The sequence below is a fragment of the Melanerpes formicivorus genome, unplaced genomic scaffold, assembly GCF_026170545.1.
Source record: "Melanerpes formicivorus ecotype bairdi unplaced genomic scaffold, bMelFor1.0.p_v2 SCAF_35, whole genome shotgun sequence".
Classification (NCBI taxonomy): Eukaryota; Metazoa; Chordata; class Aves; order Piciformes; family Picidae; genus Melanerpes; species Melanerpes formicivorus.
In genome coordinates, this window is record NW_027142387.1 from 5,264,527 (window position 1) to 5,283,678 (window position 19,152).

Consider the following 19,152-nt stretch of genomic DNA (forward strand, 5'->3'; position numbering starts at 1 on the left):
CTCCTCCCTGGAGGTGTTCAAGGCCAGGTTGGACAAGGTCTTGAGCAACTTGATCTAGTGGGAAGTGTCCCTGCCCTTGGCAGGGCGATTGGAACTAAATGATCTTGAAGGTCTCTTACAACACAAACCATTCCATAAATCTTCTGCCTGAAAATAACACTGCCTTCCAACCTTAGAGGTGTTGCTGCTTTGAATTCACCAAATACTGGGTGCTGCAAAGATGTCTCCTAGTGAAAGATGAGATCTGTGGCAGGTGGTCACTTGGGTCACCTGGTTTCAATAAGCTTGTGGGCTTGGGTTAGCTGGGTGGTTGGACTCAATGATCTGAGAAGCCTTTTCTGACCCAAACAATACTGTGCCTCTATGGAATATGGAGGTTATGGATGGCTCTCAGGGGTCAATGGGCTTAGTCAATAGACTTGAGTGTTACTTTGAGAGTCCTCATCTGATCTGAGTCTCTTGTTCCCAGAAATACAGCACCCGTGTGGGGGACAAGGGCACGCAGCTGTCCGGCGGGCAGAAGCAGCGCATCGCCATCGCCCGCGCCCTCGTGCGGCGGCCCCGGGTCCTGCTGCTGGATGAGGCAACCTCTGCGCTGGACACCGAGAGCGAGAAGGTAATAACACCACCCCCACTGCTCACAGCTGGGGGGCAGGACTACCCAGCATGGGCCTGCAGTGCAGGGTCACAGAGTGGTTTGGGGTGGAAAAGCCCTTGCAGATCACCCAACCATTCTCCAACTCTGCTACAGCTGGGGCTAAGCCATGGCCCTCAGCACCACATCTCTGCCTCTGGGAAACACCTCCAGGGATGGGCAATCAGCCACCTCCCTGGGCAGCCTGGGCCAGGCTGTCAGAACCCTTTCAGTCAAGATGTTTCTTCTCATCTCCAACCTAGCCCTCCCCTGGGGCAGTTTGAAGCCACCTTCTCTCTGATACTAGGGAGAGGAGAGCACCACTAGCCCAGGCTGCTCAAGGCCTCCTCCAACCTGGCCTTGACCACCTGCAGGGAGGGACAGCCACGAGCTGGCAGTGGAGGTGTCTGCCACCAGCTGCCAGAGTAGCAGAGAGCTGGTGAGGTTGGGAGAGAGGTGTGGCTGCTGCAGGCCCAGCAGTGCCCATCTGACCTGTGGGTTTGCTCCCCGTGCAGATCGTCCAGGAGGCCCTGGACAAGGCGCGGGAGGGTCGCACCTGCATCGTGATCGCTCACCGCCTCTCCACCATCCAGAACGCCGACAAGATCGCCGTCATCGACAGCGGCAGGGTGGTGGAGCAGGGCACCCACCAGCAGCTGCTGGCTCACAAAGGCATCTACTACTCCCTGGTCAACGTGCAGAGTGGGTCCAGCCCCATGTGAATTAAAGGCAGTACCCACCTCTGGATTGTCACTGTAGTTATTTGAGTCCTGCTGGGTTTGTCCCTCTAGTCCCTTCCATAGCCTTAGTCAGTCCCGATGCTCCTGGCTCACCTCCTTCCTTGCATAAGTACTGCAAAGCCAAGAACTGCTCCCTAAATATTTAGCAGGTTACCAGTTTCTCACTGCTGCCTTTCACTCCTCAAACTAGTCTGCTGTGTGGCCAGAGCAGAGGGCTGCTGCACCCAGAGGAGCAGGAGCATGCCCAGCCAAACCAAGAGTTACCAGCTTACCTTGGGCTGGCAGCACCACGCTGAGTACCTCTGGCTGGGGAACATCTCCATGCTCGGCAGAACAGCTTTGCTATCACCAGAACCAAGCCTCAAGCCTTACCCTCCACATGCCTGTGGGAGGCACTCTCAGTCCTGGCCTGTTGGGCTGCTTCTCAATGAGTCATGAGAGCTTGCAGGTCCGGACCAGACATCTCCTGTTCTGCTGTGGAGCTTTTTCAGGAGAAGAGATCTTGAAAATAGAGGCACAGGCTTGAAACAAAGGTCCCACAACTGTGATGGCTGTTGAAGAAGTGAAACCTTAAGACTGCTTTAATGCAAAGGAGCACGACAAATCCCACTGCTGATGGGCAAGGCACCTGCTGCAGCCTGGCAAAGTGGCACCGAGTCTCCCAAAGTCCTGGGGGCCAGAGGGCAAGGGCCAAGAACTGCCTAAATTCTGCAGTGCTTTAGGAAAAGTGAAAATCTGTAATCTGGGCTTGGAGGAAGGGAAAGGAAGGCACCCTTCTAGTGCTTGCTTCCTCCACTGGAGACCTTCTGATGACACTGCTGACTCAGCCTCTGCAGAACTGTAACCATCAGCGCTGACTCCACGGCACCCGCTGCGTGGTGGTGCCCATGGGTTGCTGATGGAGGCTGCCAGTTAAGAACTGCTTGGAACATGTAGCAATACTTTAATGAATTCAGAGCTAACCATGAGCCCTGTGTATTGTTAATGAATATGGAAACAGTAAAGTTTGGGTTTTAAAACTGGCCTGATGACATCACTCTTCCTGTCACAGCAAGTTCTGCTCCCCTGAGATTGCCCCCCCCCATGATCGACCTGCAGATGTTTCTGCAGCCACAACCTCAGTGAGAGGCAGCTCAGCTCCATCAGTGACTAAAGCAGCCTGCAGGATGCTGCTGGGTGTAGCTCCTGGTGTTCCTCCTCAACTGCTCACCTCTTTGCTTCCTGTCTTGGTTGGTGTCTGCTGGGGTTTTGGTGGTGGAGCCAAGGCTGTTGGTGTGGCTCCTACAAGAAGTTATGAGACACTTCAAGTCCAACCCACCTCCTGGCCAAGGCCAAGCTAATCAACACCTCTGCAGTCACAGCTCAGAGGGGCAGAGCTGCTGGGTGAGTTCCTTTTTTGTTTGCAGAGAGACAAGCAGGTCAGTGAGGAAGGAGGGGGAGAGATCATAGGATGGTTTTGGTTGGAGATCTCTAAGATCACTGAGTCCAACCACTGACCCAACACCACCATGACCATTAAACCATATCCTAGTGTGCCATATCTACATGGGTTTTGAAGACCTCCAGGTATTCCCTTTCAGCAGATGACAGGCTGAGCCTTGGGGATCAACAGTGAGGCAGAGTCCCACCTGCAGCATGTGGAGGACCCCATGCTGGAACAGCAGACAGCTCCTGGGGAGGCCATGACTCTGAGGGAAGCCCACATGGCAGCAATCCATCCCTGGTGCCCACAGAAGAGACTCAGGCTGTTAAGAGAAGTTCATGGGGGGCTCTCTGCTGTGAGAGGGACACCACATTGCAGTAGGGGAGGACTGTGAGGAGGTTTCCCCCTTTTCAAGCATTCCCTCAAAGTTCTTCCTGAATTTTCCCAGGTGTCAGGAGATATTTGGTCATCTCCCAGCCTGTGTTGAGAGGCATCCACAAAGCAGACAGCCACAGCTGCTCCAAAATGCAGATCTGTTGTGGCCAAAAGTCCTCAATATTGCTGCTGACACATTTGAAGGACAATCTTGGATATCAGCTGGGAAAACACCACCCAGCTGCTCCCTAAGCTTCAAGGAGTGTCCTATCTAGAGAGATGAACCAAAATTTGAGCATCCTCACTCACAGAGGGAAAAACTCCCCTCAGGGGCACTCAGAAAGATCCCTCACACAAAAAGGACAAGGGGTCACTGACAGCCCTGCAGTGATAGGACAAAGAGCAATGGTTTGAAATGAGAGCAGAGCAGATTGAGATTGGATGTGAGGAACAAGTTCTGCACCATGAGGGTGCTGGAACACTGGGACAGGTTGCCCAGGGAAGTTGCTGAGGCCCCATCACTGGAGATCTTCAAGGTGAGGCTGGAGAAGCCTCTGAGCAAGCTGCTCTAGCGCAGGATGCCCCTGCTGAGTGCAGGGGATTGGACAGGATGACCTTTGGAGGTCCCTTCCAAGCCAAACCATTCTGTGATGTAACCAGAGGAAACAGCCACCAGAGCGGGGGTGAGGACTAACTCAGTCCATGGAAGCACCCTTAGATGGTGTCCCAGTCTAAGGGGATGGTCCAAGACTGAAAACTCTGCTTCTTCCAAGAGAGCCAACTCCAAGTGGGCTCCCCAGCAGGGAGCATTTACATCCACTCAAGTCTTATCCATGGTCATTCTGATTATTTGGGGCAACTGAAAAGCAAAGGCAGGATGAGAATCTGACCCCTGAGGTGCCATTTAATGGCCTTGAGGAATCAAGCTGATCATGGTCAGGTCTCTGGTAACCCCTGGCCTTTGTCAGGTGTCTGCAGAGCTTCTGTCAGGTTTGTGTCAGGGTGGTTGCAGATGCCACACATCAACCTAGCTTTAATGGAAGGAAGGACCTTATGAGGAGATCCTTTGAAGTCCTGCCTCTTCCTGGCTGCTAGCCTTGGCAATGAAAACAACCTTCCTGCTAGCATCCATTTCTGCATTTGTTAGTGAGTGGTCCTTGCACCCATCTACAGCACACCAAGACACAGGGAGGGTGGAGTGACACTGAAACAGGTTGCCCAGGAAGGTTGTGGAGTCCTCATCCCTGGAGGTGTTCCAGAAACGTGTGGCCATGGCACTTGGGGCTATGGTTTAGTGGCCATGGTGGTGTTGGGTCGCTAGTTCAACTGGATGACCTCAGAGGGCTCTTCCAACCCAAACAATTCCATGATTCTGTGTCCTCATTATCACCAAACCCAGTGACTGCTGCCTGTGGCCATGTCTGTGAACTGCCACATGATGGCCTCCTCTCCTCAGACATCACCCAAGGCAAGCTGCAGCTCAGCGATTTCTTTTTCTTTCCCTGCTCCTGTATCTTGTTCAGCTCAGCACAGCTGTTCTGTCTAACCCAAAGAGCAACGTTCTTGCCAGGTTTTGGTTCCTCTCCAGGAGCCCCACTCTCTTTTCTGTCTCCATTTGCAGTCCTGACCTCACTGCTCCCATATCTACTGAAGTCACACATTGCTCAGGTCCTGGAGCCCTGTGGTCTCATCTGGATCTCGGTTGTGTGGGGTTTCTGTCTGCAGAGGCAGATGTGTTCTATTTGGTCACAGCAAATTCCTGCCCTTTCTTGTCTTGATGGCCAGTGACCCAGAAAATCCATTTCCATTGCACAGTTGCTCTTCAGCTATAGCTGTCTGAAAGCTGATGCTTCTGAGCTTCATCAAGAAGAAGGATCCACTGAGCTGCTGGCCAGTTCCTCTCAGCCTGTTTCAGATTGTCCTATGTTGTCCTGTTACAGGACAAGGGGCAGTGGCCACAAACTGGAGCACAGGAAGCTCCAACTCAGTATGAGGAGAAACTTCTTGGGTGTGAGGGTGCTGGAGCCCTGGAGCAGGCTTCCCAGAGAGGTTGTGGAGTCTCTTTCTTTGGAGACTTTCAAGCCTCATCTGGATGTGTTCACAGAATATATCTGGTTGGAAGACACCTTCAAGATCATCCAGCCCTACCCTCTACCCTGCCTGGGTGATCCTGCTTTGGCAGAGGGGGGTTGTACTCAATGATCTCCAGAGGGCCCTTCCAACCCCCACCATTCTGTGATTCTGTGTCTAGAATCCCAGAATCAACAAGGTTGGAAAAGACCTCAGAGATCATCAAGTCCAACCTGTCACCCAGCACCTCCTGACTACTAAACCATGGCACCAAGTGCCATGTCCAATCCCTTTTTGAACAGCTCCAGGGATGGTGACTCCACCACCTCCCTGGTCAGCACACTCCAATGGCCAACGACTCTTTCTGTGAAGATCTTTCCCCTCACCTTGAGCCTAAACTTCCCCTGGTGCAGCTTGAGACTGTGTCCTCTTGTTCTGGTGCTGGCTGGCTGGGAGAAGAGACCAACCTAGGATCAGTTTGATCATGGATAACTGAACAGAGGTAACAAAGCACCATCTCCTGAGCAGCTTATGTTGGGTTCCTGGCCCAATGTGATGGTCTGCTCCAGCAAATGCTGCACTTCCCAACACCTCCAGCAGCTGTGAACCTTATGAGGAATAATTAAACTATGACCAAAGAGACCTTCTTTGAGAAGAGTTAAGAGAAGGCTTCTCAGATGCTTTCAGGAGTGGCAAGGATAAAGCAGGCTCTTCAGAGCTGCTCATTGCTCCATTTGTGGAGCAGGATGTGCTCCATGGGTGCTGCTCAAGGCTGCCAGGCATCACTTTTGGAAAGTGTTTCCTCTGAGTTTTACGTAAATTGAGCAAAGTCCAAGCTCAGTGCTCAGTCCCAACCAACCCAGCCTTGCTGCCTGCTGACCAACCCAGCCTTGCTGCCTGCTGACAAACCCAGCCTTGCTGCCTGCTGACCAACCTTTCAGAAGAGGAGAGAACAGACTCAGACCACCCCCTGGTAAGTCAGCACCTTCATTTTGTACAAGAGAGCTGCTCAGTGTTTGGCTGTGACTATTACAAACTAAGCAAAAATATCTGGTGACCTTTTCCTACACAGGACCAGGTTGCCTCCTGGTGTTGTTTATCAGGGAAACTGTAAAATACATTGGAAAAAATCATTTGTACACTACAAGTAGTAAGGGAGATGGCAGGGCTCCTGGTTCAGTGGCAGGTGTGGATGGTACCTGAAGACAATTTTTGGATGCAGCTCTTCTGGAGGAGGGAATCTGTGGGACAGGAGGCTGAGGAATCACTCAATTAGGTTCTTGTGGATTGATGTGGAGGGAACCATGCAAGCAAGTTAATGTTGCAGTGTGGGGTCCTGCTCCTTGACTCTGCTCTGATGAGACCTCACCTCCAATCCTGCCTCCAGTTCTGGTGTCCCCAGCAGAAGAAGGACACAGAGCTGTGGGAGAGAGTCCAGAGGAGGCCACAAAGATGATTGAAGGGCTGTCCTCTGCTGTGAGGACAGGCTGAGGGAGCTGGGGTTGTTCAGCCTGGAGAAGAAAAGACTCCAGGGGGACCTTAGAGCTACCTGCCAGGACCTGAAGGGATCCTACAGAAAGGCTGCAGAGAGACTTTTCCTGAGGGTGTCTAGAGACAGGACAAGGGGGAATGGTTTGAAGCTGAGGGAGAGCAGGGTTAGACTGCAGCTGAGGAAGTTCTTCAGTAGGAGGGTGGTGAGACTCTGGAATAGGCTGCCCAGGGAGGCTGTGGCTGCTGGGAGTGCTGAAGGCCAGGCTGGATGAGGCCTTGAGCAGCTGAGTCTAGTTGAGATGTGTCCCTGCCCATGGTGGGGAGGTTGGAGGAGATGAGCTCTGAGGTCCCTTCCAACCTGAGCCATTCTATGGTTCTGTGACTAAACCTGATAGCAAGGAAGATTCCAAGGCTGGTGTTCCTGGGTAAATGCAGCATTGCCTTCTTTCTAATGTAGCTTTCCTTCTTAAAACTCCCTGCTTCTCTTCAGTTTGTCTGAATTCAGCTGCAGAAGTTTGCAGGCTTTGCAATGTGACATTGCCAGGGGTTGTGCAGAGGACACCATTGGAGGTTCTGCTTGAAAACTGCACACAGGCTGCTGCCAGACAGCACAGCAGGATGGAGGGCTTCAGATTGTTGTCTTTGCACTCTGCCATGCCAAGCAGTCCTGGTCCTTTCTCCTGAGGGGCTCTGTCTCTCAGACAGGTTGTCATGTACTATGAAGATGAAACAAAGTCCTCCAGCAATGGGAAGGATGCCAGTATTGCTGTGCTGTACCAGGGCTGTGGATCTGAAGTCAAATGGTAAGTGGAGCAGCTGACTTCAATATCACAGAATGGTGGGGTTGGAAGGGACCTCCAGAGATCATCCAGTCCAACCCCCCTGACAGAGCAGGGTCACCCAGGACAGGTCACACAGGAACACATCCAGATGGGGCTTGAAAGGCTCCAGAGAAGGAGACTCCACAACCTCTCTGGGCAGCCTGTTCCAAGCCACCAGCACCCTCACACCAAAGAAGTTTCTCCTCCTGTTGAGGTGGAACTTCCTGAGTTCCGGTTTATGTCCATTGCCCCTTGTCCTATCACAGGGCACCACTGAGAAGAGCCTGGGCCCTTCTTGCCCCCAACCTCTGTTATTTACAGACATTGATCAGATCCTCTCTGGGGCCTCTCTTCTTCAGGCTGAACAGCCCCAGAGCTCTCAGCCTTTCCTCCTCATGCAGATGTTCCAGTTCCTCCTGGTCTCCGTTGGGCTCACTCCACCATCTCCCTGTCCCTCCTGATCTGGGAGCCCAGAACTGGGCACAGTACTGCAAATGTGGTCTCACCAGGGCAGAGTGAATGGGAAGGAGAACCTCCCTTGACCCCAAGGATACTGTTGGCCTTGGCCATGAGGGCACCTTGCTGTCCCATGGACAACTTCCTGTCCACAAGAAAAAAAGTATTCCCACCAAAGTTTGCAGTAGATGATCTGTGGAGGTCCCTTCTAATCTGCTGTCTTCTGTGGTTCTACTCTACTCTTGTTTATTTTTCTTTCCATGGCTCTAAACTGTCACTGCCAGACTATACAGAATGATCACTTTCTGATAATCACTGCTTCCTAACTTCTTACCTCACTCCAGCTTTCTCCATCACCCTTCCTTCTGTCACTCCAGGCCTTTGTCCAAAGTTTCCTCTTCTGTAGCCCCTTCTGGTACTGGCAGGCTGCTCTAAGCTCTTCCTGGAGCCTTCTCTTCTCCAGGTTGAACAGCTCCAGCTCCCTCAGCCTGTCCCCACAGCAGAGGTTCTGCAGCCCTCTGATCGTCTTGGTGGAGTTCCCTAGTCCCAATCTATCAGTTCCATGTTCTTCTTGTGTTGGAGGCTCCAGAGCTGCCACCAGCACTGCAGGTGGGGTCTCAACAGAGCAGAGGGGCAAAATCCCCTCCCTGCCCCTGCTGCCCACACTGCTTTGGATGCAGCCCAGCACAGGGTTGGTTTCTGGGCTGCCAGCTCACATTGCTGGCTCATGGGGAGCTGCTCCTCCTTGCCCAGGGAGTTTATGGATGCCTCCTCCATGGAGGTGTTCAAGGCCAGGTTGGATGAGGCTGGGCTGGTGGGAGGTGTCCCTGCCCATGCCAGAGGGCTGGAACTGGATAATCTTTGGGGCCCCTAACAACCGAACCCATGCTGTGAACCTCTGAAGCTCTCACTTTCTTCTTTAAAGAAAAGAGTGGAGTGTGGCTAGAAGGACTCAAGCCATGGCTGCCAGTAACCTTTGCTGCATTATCAAAGCCCATCTGCAGGTTTAGCTACAGCCATTCCTGGCACCCCTTCATGGGAGCTGTGATTTTAGTCTTTCTGGAGTAGCTTTTAACCTACAGATGGGGGTTTCTTCCCAGACAGCCTCTGTGATAGAATAGAATAGAATAGAATAGAATAGAATAGAATAGAATAGAATAGAATAGAATAGAATAGAATAGAATAGAATAGGTTGGAAGAGACCTTCAAGATCATCATGTTCAACCCATCAACCAATCCAACCCACCTAAACAACTAACCCATGGCATCAAGCACCCCATCAAGTCTCCTCCTGAACACCTCCAATGATGGTGACTCCACCACCTCCCCGGGCAGCCCTTTCCAATGGGCAATCACTTGGAGTACAAGGCTGAATCAGAAGGCTTCATAGGCTCATTTCCTGGAAGTATCATAGTATCAGTCAGGGTTGGAAGGGACCACAAGGATCATCTAGTTCCAACCCCCCTGCCATGGGCAGGGACACCCCACACTAGATCAGGCTGGCCAGAGCCTCATCCAGCCTGGGCTTAAACACCTCCAGGGACAGGGCCTCAACCACCTCCCTGGACAACCCATTCCAGGGCTTCACCACTCTCATGGGGAAGAACCTCCTCCTCACATCCAGCCTGAATCTCCCCACCTCCAGCTTCATTCCATTCCCCCTAGTCCTATCACTACCTGAGATCCTGAGAAGTCCTTCCCCAGCCTTCCTGTAGGCCCCCTTCAGATACTGGAAGGCCACAATTAGGTCACCTCAGAGCCTTCTCTTCTGCAGACTGAACAGCTCCAACTCCTTCAGTCTGTCCTCATAGGAGAGGTGCTCCAGCCCTCTGATCATCCTCGTGGTCCTTCTCTGGACACCTTTCAGCACCTCCACATCCCTCTTGTAATAGGGGCTCCAGAACTGGATGCAGTACTCCAGGTGGGGTCTCACCAGAGCTGAGTAGAGAGGGAGAATCACCTCCCTTGACCTGCTGGCCACACTTCTGATGCAGCCCAGGATCTGATTGGAAGTATGCCCTGAAAGTTCTCACTTTAGCTTCCTGATTCTGCTCCTTGCCCCTGGGCACAGTGAAGAGCCAGCAGTTGTAGTAATGATGCTGCAGGCTCAGCCTTGCTTTCTGCTTGCAGTGGTGCTCCTCCTGTAAACACATTTTTCAGCAGTGGCAAGAGGAAGAAACCTGAGCAACCAACCCTGGTCGGCCCACTGGAAGTGGTAAGTGTCACCTGCTTGTGGCTTATTAGTAGCCATATAATTATTGCTAATATTTTATTACTACTACTATTGTATTGGCAGTAGTATTTTATTATTACTAGCATTTGTTTTGATTGCTACTAGTATTTTGTTATTAACAATATTGAAATGATATTTTGTTGTTATGGCTCTTTATTAGTAGTACTATTTTAACAATCTTTTATTCTTAACTTTTTTTCCTTAATGACATTTTTCTTCTTAATAATATATGATTGTTAGCAACATTTTACTGCTGATACTCTTTTCTTGGTACTGCTATTTGCTGAAGGCCTTTATTTTATCCTTACCACCATGCCTAAGAGCCCCCTGCTTCCCTTGATGATTTTGCCACTTTTTCATAACAAAATGTTGTTGGTTTCCTTTTTTTGCCTCCTCCTGCCCCAACCCCCCACCTCCCCTGTGCTGCCACTCAGACACCTTCGCTGCAGCTGCAGAAGTTAGAATCATAGGATCAATAAGGTTGGAAAAGACCTCAAAGATCATCAAGTCCAACCTGTCTCCCAACATCTCATGACTACTAAACCATGGCTTCAAGTGCCACGTCCTGTCCCCTCTTGAACACCTCCAGGGATGGTGACTCCACCACCTCCCTGGGCAGCACATTCCAATGACCAGCAACTCTTTCTGTAAAGAACTTCTTCCTAACATCCAGCCTAAACCTTCCCTGGTGCAGCTTGAGACTGTGTCTTCTTTTTCTGGTGCTGGTTGCCTGGGAGGAGAGACCAACCCCCTCCTGGATACAACCTCCCTTCAGATAGTTGTAGACAGCAATAAGGTCTCCCCTGAGCCTCCTCTTCTCCAGGCTAAGCAACCCCAGCTCCCTCACCCTCTCCTCATAGGACTTGTGCTCCAAACCCCTCCCCAGCTTTGTTGCCCTTCTCTGGACATGTTCCAGCAACTCAACATCTTTCCTAAACTGAGGGGCCCAGAACTTGGACACAGGACTCAAGGTGTGGCCTGACCAGTGCTGACTACAGGGGCACGATGACTTCCCTGCTCCTACTGGCCACACTATTCCTGATGCAGGCCAGGGTGCCATTGGCCTTCTTGGCTACCTGGGCACACTGCTGGCTCATGTTCAGCCAGCTGTCAATCAGTACCTCTGGGTACTCACTCAGGTCTCTTTCCCCTTCCAGTTCCGGTACTCCCAATGGCAGGAGAAGCTCCTCATGGTGCTGGGCACTGCCATGGCCATCCTGCACGGAGCAGCTCTGCCCCTGATGATGATCGTCTTTGGGGACATGACAGACAGCTTTATTTCATCAGAAAACATCACCTTCCCAGGTCAGAGCTGCTGCAGCTCCTCTCTGCTCTCCCTGAAATGTGACCAGCCCTTTGAAGGGGACCAGTCTGGGTTAAAGAATGAAATAAATGGTTAAATGGAAGAAAAGACAGAAAGGAAATGAGTGGTGCCAAGGGTTGGAAGCAGAAGCAGATCTCCAACAAAGCTAAACATGCAAATTAAATGTGGGTGGGCTCCAGGAGAGCTAGAGAGGGGCTTTTGGCAAAAGCATGGAGGGATAGGACGAGGGGTGGTGGCTTCAGACTGGAAGAAGCTGGATGAGGGTGGTGAGGCGCTGGAGTGGTTCACCAACATCATGTTGTTCCTTGACACAAAAGTAGGCAAGGTAGAGAGGGCAAATAGCTGAATGCTAAACAATGAGCTGAGCTCACTGAAGATGAGCCAGGGTGTGTCCAGGTGGCCAAGAAGGCCACCAGCATCCTGGCCTGGATCAGCAATGGTGTGGCCAGCAGGAGCAGGGCTAGGATTGTACCCTTGGGCTGGGCAGTGGCAAAGCCACACTTTGAGTGCTGGGTTCACTTTTAGAACCTTCACCCCAAGAAGGATTTTGAGGGGCTGGAGGAGGTTTCAGGATCACTTCTGACTCTGCTAGTCTGGAGTTAAGTTCCCCTAGAGCCACGTCAAAACAAGCCACATTTACCCTGAAATCCAAGTGCCAAATGCACATCCCAGAACTGCTCATTCCTGATGAGCTTCACGTGGAGATCACAGAATCATGGAAAGGCTTAAGTTAGAGATCATCTGCTCCAACCTCCTTGCCATGGACAGGGACTCCTCTCAACTAGATTTGGTTGCTCAAAGCCTCAATGTGAATCCTTCTATGCTTTAATTACATCTTTAACCTCTGGCAGCAAGAACTGATCAAATAAAAGGCATCCCTTGGACAAGTGGCAGAAAGCCCCTGATGCCATTGGCATTAATGCTTTTCTTTATGTCCCTACCTCTGTAAAGTCCACTGGAGGGGTGCTCATCAAAGTGGGCTTCAGAGCTCCAGGGGATTGTTTTAGATTACCCATAAACCCAGCATACTCTGCAGAGAAAGTGTTGGGTTTGAAAGCAGGGATGCAGGCTGGAGAAGTTGGAGTTTGGGAAGTGTTTGTTGTTCTGCAGGTGGAACTTTCTCTCCCAGCTTCAAAACATGCTCTGTAAGGTATTGGTGCACAGCTCCAGTGCTGTGACCATGGGCAGGGTGAGGTAGCTGCCTGCTCTTGTTCTTCATTCAACGCTGCTGGGACAGGAGCTGGCAGAAGGAAATAATTCCCATCTGAGTCAACAAGAGCAATGACCTAGCTTCTGTCTCCTCCTCTCCCCAGCCAACCTCTCCTTCCTCAACAGAACCTTCACCAATTTCTCTATACAGTTCTTCTCTCATGATCTGAGGGGAAAGCTGGAGGAGGAAATGACCAGGTAAGAACAATGCTTTCAGTCCCTGCATGGCTTGGCTCTGCTTGGAACAAAGACCTCAAGAGATTGGCCTCCACACAGTATTCCAATATTTGCCTGGTCTTTTTCCTTCCCCTTCCCTTCTTCCTTCCCCTTCCCTTCTTCCTTCCCTTTCCCTATCTCTTCTCTTCCCCCCCCTCCTTTTTTCTCCTTTTCCTCTCTGTCTCCTCTTTTTCCCCCTCCCCCCCTTTTTCTCTACATCCTGTCTCTGCTCTTTCTGCCTGTCTTTGCTCTTTTTGCCTGTCTCTGCTCTTTCTGTCTCTGCTTTTTGTTGTTTTTTTCTTCCTATGTGTAGAGCCTTATTTTGCTGTAATTGCATCAACAAACAGCACCTAGGTACGAATTAGTCTAGTTTTGCTTGGGGATGTCCAATGTTTTAAACCAGATCGACACTTCTCAAGGACGATGATAAAAAGCACTCTGAGGATGATGAAGCAAAAACCAGTCCAGTGATGACAGCAGGCAAAGATCTAAAATTCATGACATCTACTTTTACTTCATTTACATGGAAGTGAACACCCTAAAGCCTGACTTCCTTTGGCTTTTCTATCACGTGAGACAGGCATTCAAGAACTGTTTACTCTGCACTCGCTGTCATTTGCCATTCTCAGCTTCTTTCCTTAACATATCCTTAAGAATTCAGAGACATCACTTTTTACTTATTCTCATGTTTGTGCTCTGTGGAAGTTGTGCAATAAACTAGCAAGAGAAGGCCACTGAAATTTGATGCTGGAAGAACTTTAAAACATATATTTGTTATAGTGGAGAAAGAGAACAGGCAGCTAGGCTGGCTTGGGGAAGAATGACCCCCGATTTCCACCTGTGTTCTCTCCTTTCAGATATGCCTATTACTACTCTGGCATTGGAGCTGGGGTCCTCTTTGCTGCCTACATTCAAGTTTCATTCTGGAAACTGGCTGCTAACAGGCAAATCAGAAGAATCAGACAAGAATTCTTCCACGCTGTCATGAGACAAGAGATTGGGTGGTTTGATGTCAATGATGTAGGAGAACTTAACTCTAGACTGGTGGAGTAAGTATGGATCAGCAGCTGATTGCCAGCTGAGCATTCATTCTGATTATTGAAGAGCAGCTCTAAAGCTTCCCTCAGAGCAAGGATGATTTAGGTCTTATTAGACTCTTCCCTCTGTGTCTTTATATCCATGTGGATCCTAGAATGTATGTGGACTATTGAAATGAATCCTAGAATAGCTCAGATTGGAAGGGACCTCAGAGCTCATCTCCTCCAACCTCCCCACCATGGGCAGGGACATCTCTAAACTAGACTCAGCTGCTCAAGGTCACATCCAACCTGGCTTTCAACACCCCCAGGGAGGGGGCAGCCGCAGCCTATTCCAGAGTCTCACCACCCTCCCACTGAAGAACTTCTTCCCTGGACCCAGACTAACCCTGCTCTGCCTCAGCTTCAAACCATTCCCCCTTGTCCTGTCTCTGGTATTGGAAGGCAGCTTTAAGGTCCTCTCGAGAGTCTTCTCCAGGCTGAACAACCCCAGCTCCCTCACAGCAGAGGTGCTCCAGCCCTTGGATCATCTTTGTGGCCCTCCTCTGGACTCACTCCAGTAGCTCTGTGTCCTTCTTATGCTGAGGTCAGATGTTGGAGAAATCTTCTTCATGCCTTCTGGGGCTGTAAGCTTGTAGCTCTCTTGTGGTTCATAGATTGATAGAATGGTTTGAGTTGGAAGGGACCTTCAAAACCACCCAGTTTCAACCCCCTGCCATGGGCAGCTACACCTCCCACCCACCCAGCTTGCTCAAGGCCTCATCCAACCTGGCCAGGAGCTGCAGGTGTTAGACTATGATGGAGCAGTGGCAGTGTGCTGTACCCAAAGAGTTAGTGTCTGTCTTTTCCAGACTTTCTCATTTGTTTGGCTACAATCTGTGCTGTTCTGTGTTGGCTTTCTCCCCCCCAGTGACATCTCCAAGATCGATGAAGGAATTGGGGAAAAAGTGTCAATGTTCTTTCAGGCAGTGGCTACCTTCTGCTCTGGGTTTATAGTTGGGTTTACAAAAGGCTGGAAATTAACCCTGGTGATCCTGGCACTCAGTCCTGTCCTGGGACTCTCCTCAGCTCTCTGGGCAAAGGTAGGCAAAAAGGGGGAATTTCCAACAAACTGGGCCCCATCTTTTCCATAACCCCATTTGGTGTCTGTAAGACTTCAAAATGCAGCCTGGCTCTTAGGGAACCCCAGAATCCCAGCGTGGTGGGGTTGGAAGGGTCCTCTGGAGATCATCTGGTCCAACCCCTCTGCTAAAGAAGGGTCACCCACCGCAGGCTGCCCAGCACCACAATGGCCAGGTGGGCTGGGAATCTCTCTAGAGAAGGAGACTCTGCAACCTCTCTGGGCAGCCTGCTCCGGGGCTCCAGCACCCTCAAAGTGAAGAAGCTTCTTCTTAAGTTCAAGTGAAACCTCCTGTTGTCTAGTTTGTGTCCACTGTCCTCTTTCCTCTCTTGGTGAGTTTAGCCCTTGGCCATGTGCAGGAAGGTGTGAATAGGTGCATGACCATACTGAGAGCGCTGGAGGATTGCTGTGTCCTACCATGGACTAAGCTGTGCTGTTGCTGAGTGTGTGCAGGCCCTTTGGCTCTGCCCTTTGCCTTCTCCATGGCTGCATGGCAGCTGCACTAGGAGGCACAGGAGCTGTCAGTACAAACACAGAATTGAGGTCAGCCAGCAGCGCTGCAGTCAGCCCAGGTGACTGACACCAAAGTCCTGGCAGGGACCTGCAGTCAATCAGGGTTCTGAGATAAGGCCCATCTGTGGGCTTGGACTCCAAGGAGAGGAGGACTTTGTCCCCAGGGACAGGATGAAGACATGGCCAGAAATGGCAAGGCCATGAACTCTGCTCCAGAACATCCCTGTGCCATTTGCTCAACTCCCAGTAAGTTGCTGCCAATGGCAGGCTAGAGGTGGATGCTGTCCACCCACAGAGACATACACTCCATCTGCAGGAATGTGACTTCCTCTGGCTAGAACTCCCAAAGGGCCACAAAGGTGTTGAGTAGCAACTGGCTACCAAGCTTCAGTGACACTGGCCAGCCTTGCCTTTTCAGCTAAAATGAAAATCTCAACCCTATGTGATATGTGCAGAACCTATGCTGAGAACCATGGAATGGTGTGGGAGGACCTTAAAGGCCATAGAATCACAGAATGGTTTGGCTTGAAAGGGACCTTGAAAGATCATCTGGTTCCAACCACCCTGCAATGGGCAGGGACACCTCCTACCAATCCACCTTGCTCAAGGCCTCATCCAACCTTGCCTTGAACACCTCCAGGAAGGGGGTATCCACAGCCTCCCTGGGCAACCTGTTCCAGTGTCACCCCACCCTCACTGTCAAGAATTTCTTTCTAATCTCCAGTCTCAACGTCCTCTCTAGATCATCTAGTACCAACCTTCTGCCATGGACAGTGCTTGCTCCCTTCCTGGAGGTATTCAAGGTCAAGCTGGATGAGGTTTTGAACAACCTGATCAAGTGGAAGGTGTCCCTGGCCATGGTATGGGAGTTAGAACTAGATGATCTTGAAGGTCCCTTCCAACCCAAAGCATTCTAGAATTCCACGACAACATCTGAGGGGTTCAGGAGTGTTCCCATGCTTGTCAGGCACAAGCCAGATCTCCTGGTGGTGGTGGAGCAAGTATTGCTGAGTGTAAGGGATCTCAGGCAGCTCCTCTGGCTTCCCAAAGTGCTGTGAAAGTATGGAGGAACTGCAAACCCAACCTCATCTTTTGGCTGCAGAGGAGATGCCTGTTCCTAGCCAATATCTTCTCTGCAATGCAGGTGGTGTCTTGATGACCTCCAGCAAGCCTTGCAACTCACATGTGGGTCCTTCTGTAAACTTTTCTAATGAAACAGAGTGGGTAGGGAATTCAATACAGCAAATTAAGGATTCTTAGATGGCATTGAGCTCCTGATTTTCTTGGAATCAAGGGTCAAAATGTTTTGCCTCCACCCAGATAATCTCTGCCTTCACCAACAAAGAGCTGACTGCGTACGCAAGAGCAGGAGCGGTCGCAGAAGAAGTCCTGGCAGCAATTCGAACTGTGGTAGCATTTGGAGGGCAGAGGAAAGAAATTGAGAGGTGAGAATAAACCTTCCACATGTCAGCTCTTTCCAGAAGGAAGACTAAGGAGATTTATGGAGGGGTTTATATCTTTGCTGCTATTTTGTTGGTGGTGTTTTCTCTCCTCTTCTGTTAGCTTCCAAAAGCATCCTAAAACATGCAGAGGTGCAGTCCCCTTCCCAAGGGGGACCCAGTCTTACAGCTCCCATAAATCCAGTGAGAGATGTAAGGACAAAGACAAGCATGTGGCAAAAAAAACCCAGCAGAGCAGTGAGGTCACCAGACAAGGGCGTGCAGATGCAATTATTTGTAGTTTTCTATGGACCTTCCTTCCTGCCACCACTTTGATCTGTTATTTACAGATTAACCAGCACGGCCACAAATACTGGCAGGAGGGCTGCAGACCCAAAGGTCAATAACCACTGTGTCACCCACAGAAAACACAACATTGTCCCCTTACCTACTTCCCCCTGTAGGCTCCAGCCACCACTGCTGCCCTGCAAGAGTCCACTTGGGTATCCACACCTCACCTCTAGGTTTGCCCCAGCAGGCTGCCCAGGAACTTCTACTCTTAGCAGGATCTTTCTCAGAATTGGCTTACAAAAATGTTTTGTGCCTTCAGTATATTTTATAGGGAATTTCTGAATATACACAAGAAAAGAAAGCAATTTCATAGAATGGCTCAGGTTGGAAGGGACCTCTGAGCTCATCTCCTCCAACCTCCCCACCATGGGCAGGGACACCTCTCAACTAGACTCAGCTGCCTTCTGAGGAAGATGTTGGCATGGTTTATTGTTCTGAGCTCCCCAGGCTGTCTAAATTATTTTGGCTTTCTTCAGACCAATTAAGTGGTTGGAGTAAAGACAGCCACAGTTTGTAACTGTGTGGCCTTGGTGCTGCTTACACTGAGCTGTCTGATGTGAAGATGTGCTTCAAAGAAAATCACAGAATGGCTCAGGTTGGAAGGGACCTCAGAGCAAAACTGCTCCAACCTCCCCACCACGGGCAGGGTCATCTCTCAACTAGACTCAGCTGCTCAAGGCCTCATCCAGCCTGGCCTTCAACACCCCCAGGGAGGAGGCAGCTTATAGCCACAGCCTCCCTGGGCAGCCTATTCCAGAGTCTCACCACCCTCCTACTGAAGGACTTCTTCCTTAGATCAAGTCTAACTCTGCTCTGCCTCAGCTTCAAACCATTCCCCCTTGTCCTGTCTCTAGACACCCTCAGGAAAAGTCTCTCTGCAACCTTCCTGTAGGATCCCTTCAGGTACTGGCAGGCAGCTCTAAGGTCTCCCTGGAATCTTCTCCAGGCTGAACAACCCCAGCTCTCTCAGCCTGTCCTCATCCTCTATGTTCAGACTGACCTGGTTCATGAAACGGCCTCAAGTTTTTCCAGGGGAGGTTTAGGTTGGACATAAGAAGAACCTTCTTGACTGAAAGAGTTCTCAGAGCCTGGCATAGGCTGCACATGGAGGTGGCTGAATCTCCATCTATGGAGGTGTTTCCAAGAGGCAGTGATGTGATGCTGAGGGCCATGGTTTAGCTCCAGCCTTGGCAGAGACAGGGAATGGTTGGGCTGGGTGATCTTGGAGAGCTCTTCCAACCCAGCCAGTTCTATGATCATTTTTGGTTTGCTTATCTTTTTTTTTTCTTCTTCTTTCCTTCAGATACCAAAACAGATTAGAAGATGCCAAGCGCCTTGGCATCAAAAAGGCCATTTCAGCCAGCATTTCCATGGGTGTTTCTTTCTTTCTGACTTATTCATCCTATGCCTTGGCCTTCTGGTATGGAACCACTTTGATACTCTCCGATGACTACACCATTGGGAAAGTCTTCACGGTCTGTATTCTCCAGCAGCTGACCAATGCCTATCAGCTACATCCTTCTCTTGACCTACTCGAGGAAGAAGGAACTTTGAGTCCCTTTTGTCCTCTGGGTGTTTCCCTTTTGTTTGATCCTGAGGGTCTTTTCCAACCTGAATGTTTCTGTGATTGTGTGATTGCTGCTTTGATTCTGGACCTGATTCTTGGATACTGCATGGAACTCCAGCGTTGCCAATATTCC

The 19,152-nt window shown here is 50.6% G+C and overlaps 2 protein-coding genes across 12 annotated transcripts in view; both read left to right on the top strand.

The window, feature by feature from the left end:
- The window catches only part of ABCB1 (ATP binding cassette subfamily B member 1), a 44,709-nt gene extending 42,312 nt beyond the window's left edge, over positions 1–2,397 (top strand). For all 6 annotated transcript variants that reach the window (XM_068156942.1, XM_068156943.1, XM_068156944.1 and 3 more), the window contains 2 exons: positions 470–616; positions 1,150–2,397. In XM_068156942.1, the coding sequence (XP_068013043.1) occupies positions 470–616; positions 1,150–1,356 (354 nt within the window). In that variant the 3' untranslated portion in view covers positions 1,357–2,397. The remainder of the gene's footprint in view (positions 1–469; positions 617–1,149) is intronic.
- Positions 2,398–6,122: 3,725 nt separating this feature from the next.
- Positions 6,123–19,152, top strand: part of LOC137450429 (ATP-dependent translocase ABCB1-like) — a 42,373-nt gene continuing 29,343 nt past the window's right edge. For all 6 annotated transcript variants that reach the window (XR_010989583.1, XM_068156948.1, XM_068156949.1 and 3 more), the window contains exons 1-9: positions 6,123–6,215; positions 7,435–7,536; positions 10,141–10,225; positions 11,401–11,548; positions 12,881–12,974; positions 13,850–14,041; positions 14,940–15,111; positions 16,983–17,107; positions 18,756–18,927. Coding sequence is in view for 5 of the 6 variants with exons in the window: in XM_068156948.1 (XP_068013049.1) it covers positions 7,445–7,536; positions 10,141–10,225; positions 11,401–11,548; positions 12,881–12,974; positions 13,850–14,041; positions 14,940–15,111; positions 16,983–17,107; positions 18,756–18,927 (1,080 nt within the window). In the remaining variant the exon portion in view is untranslated. The remainder of the gene's footprint in view (positions 6,216–7,434; positions 7,537–10,140; positions 10,226–11,400; positions 11,549–12,880; positions 12,975–13,849; positions 14,042–14,939; positions 15,112–16,982; positions 17,108–18,755; positions 18,928–19,152) is intronic.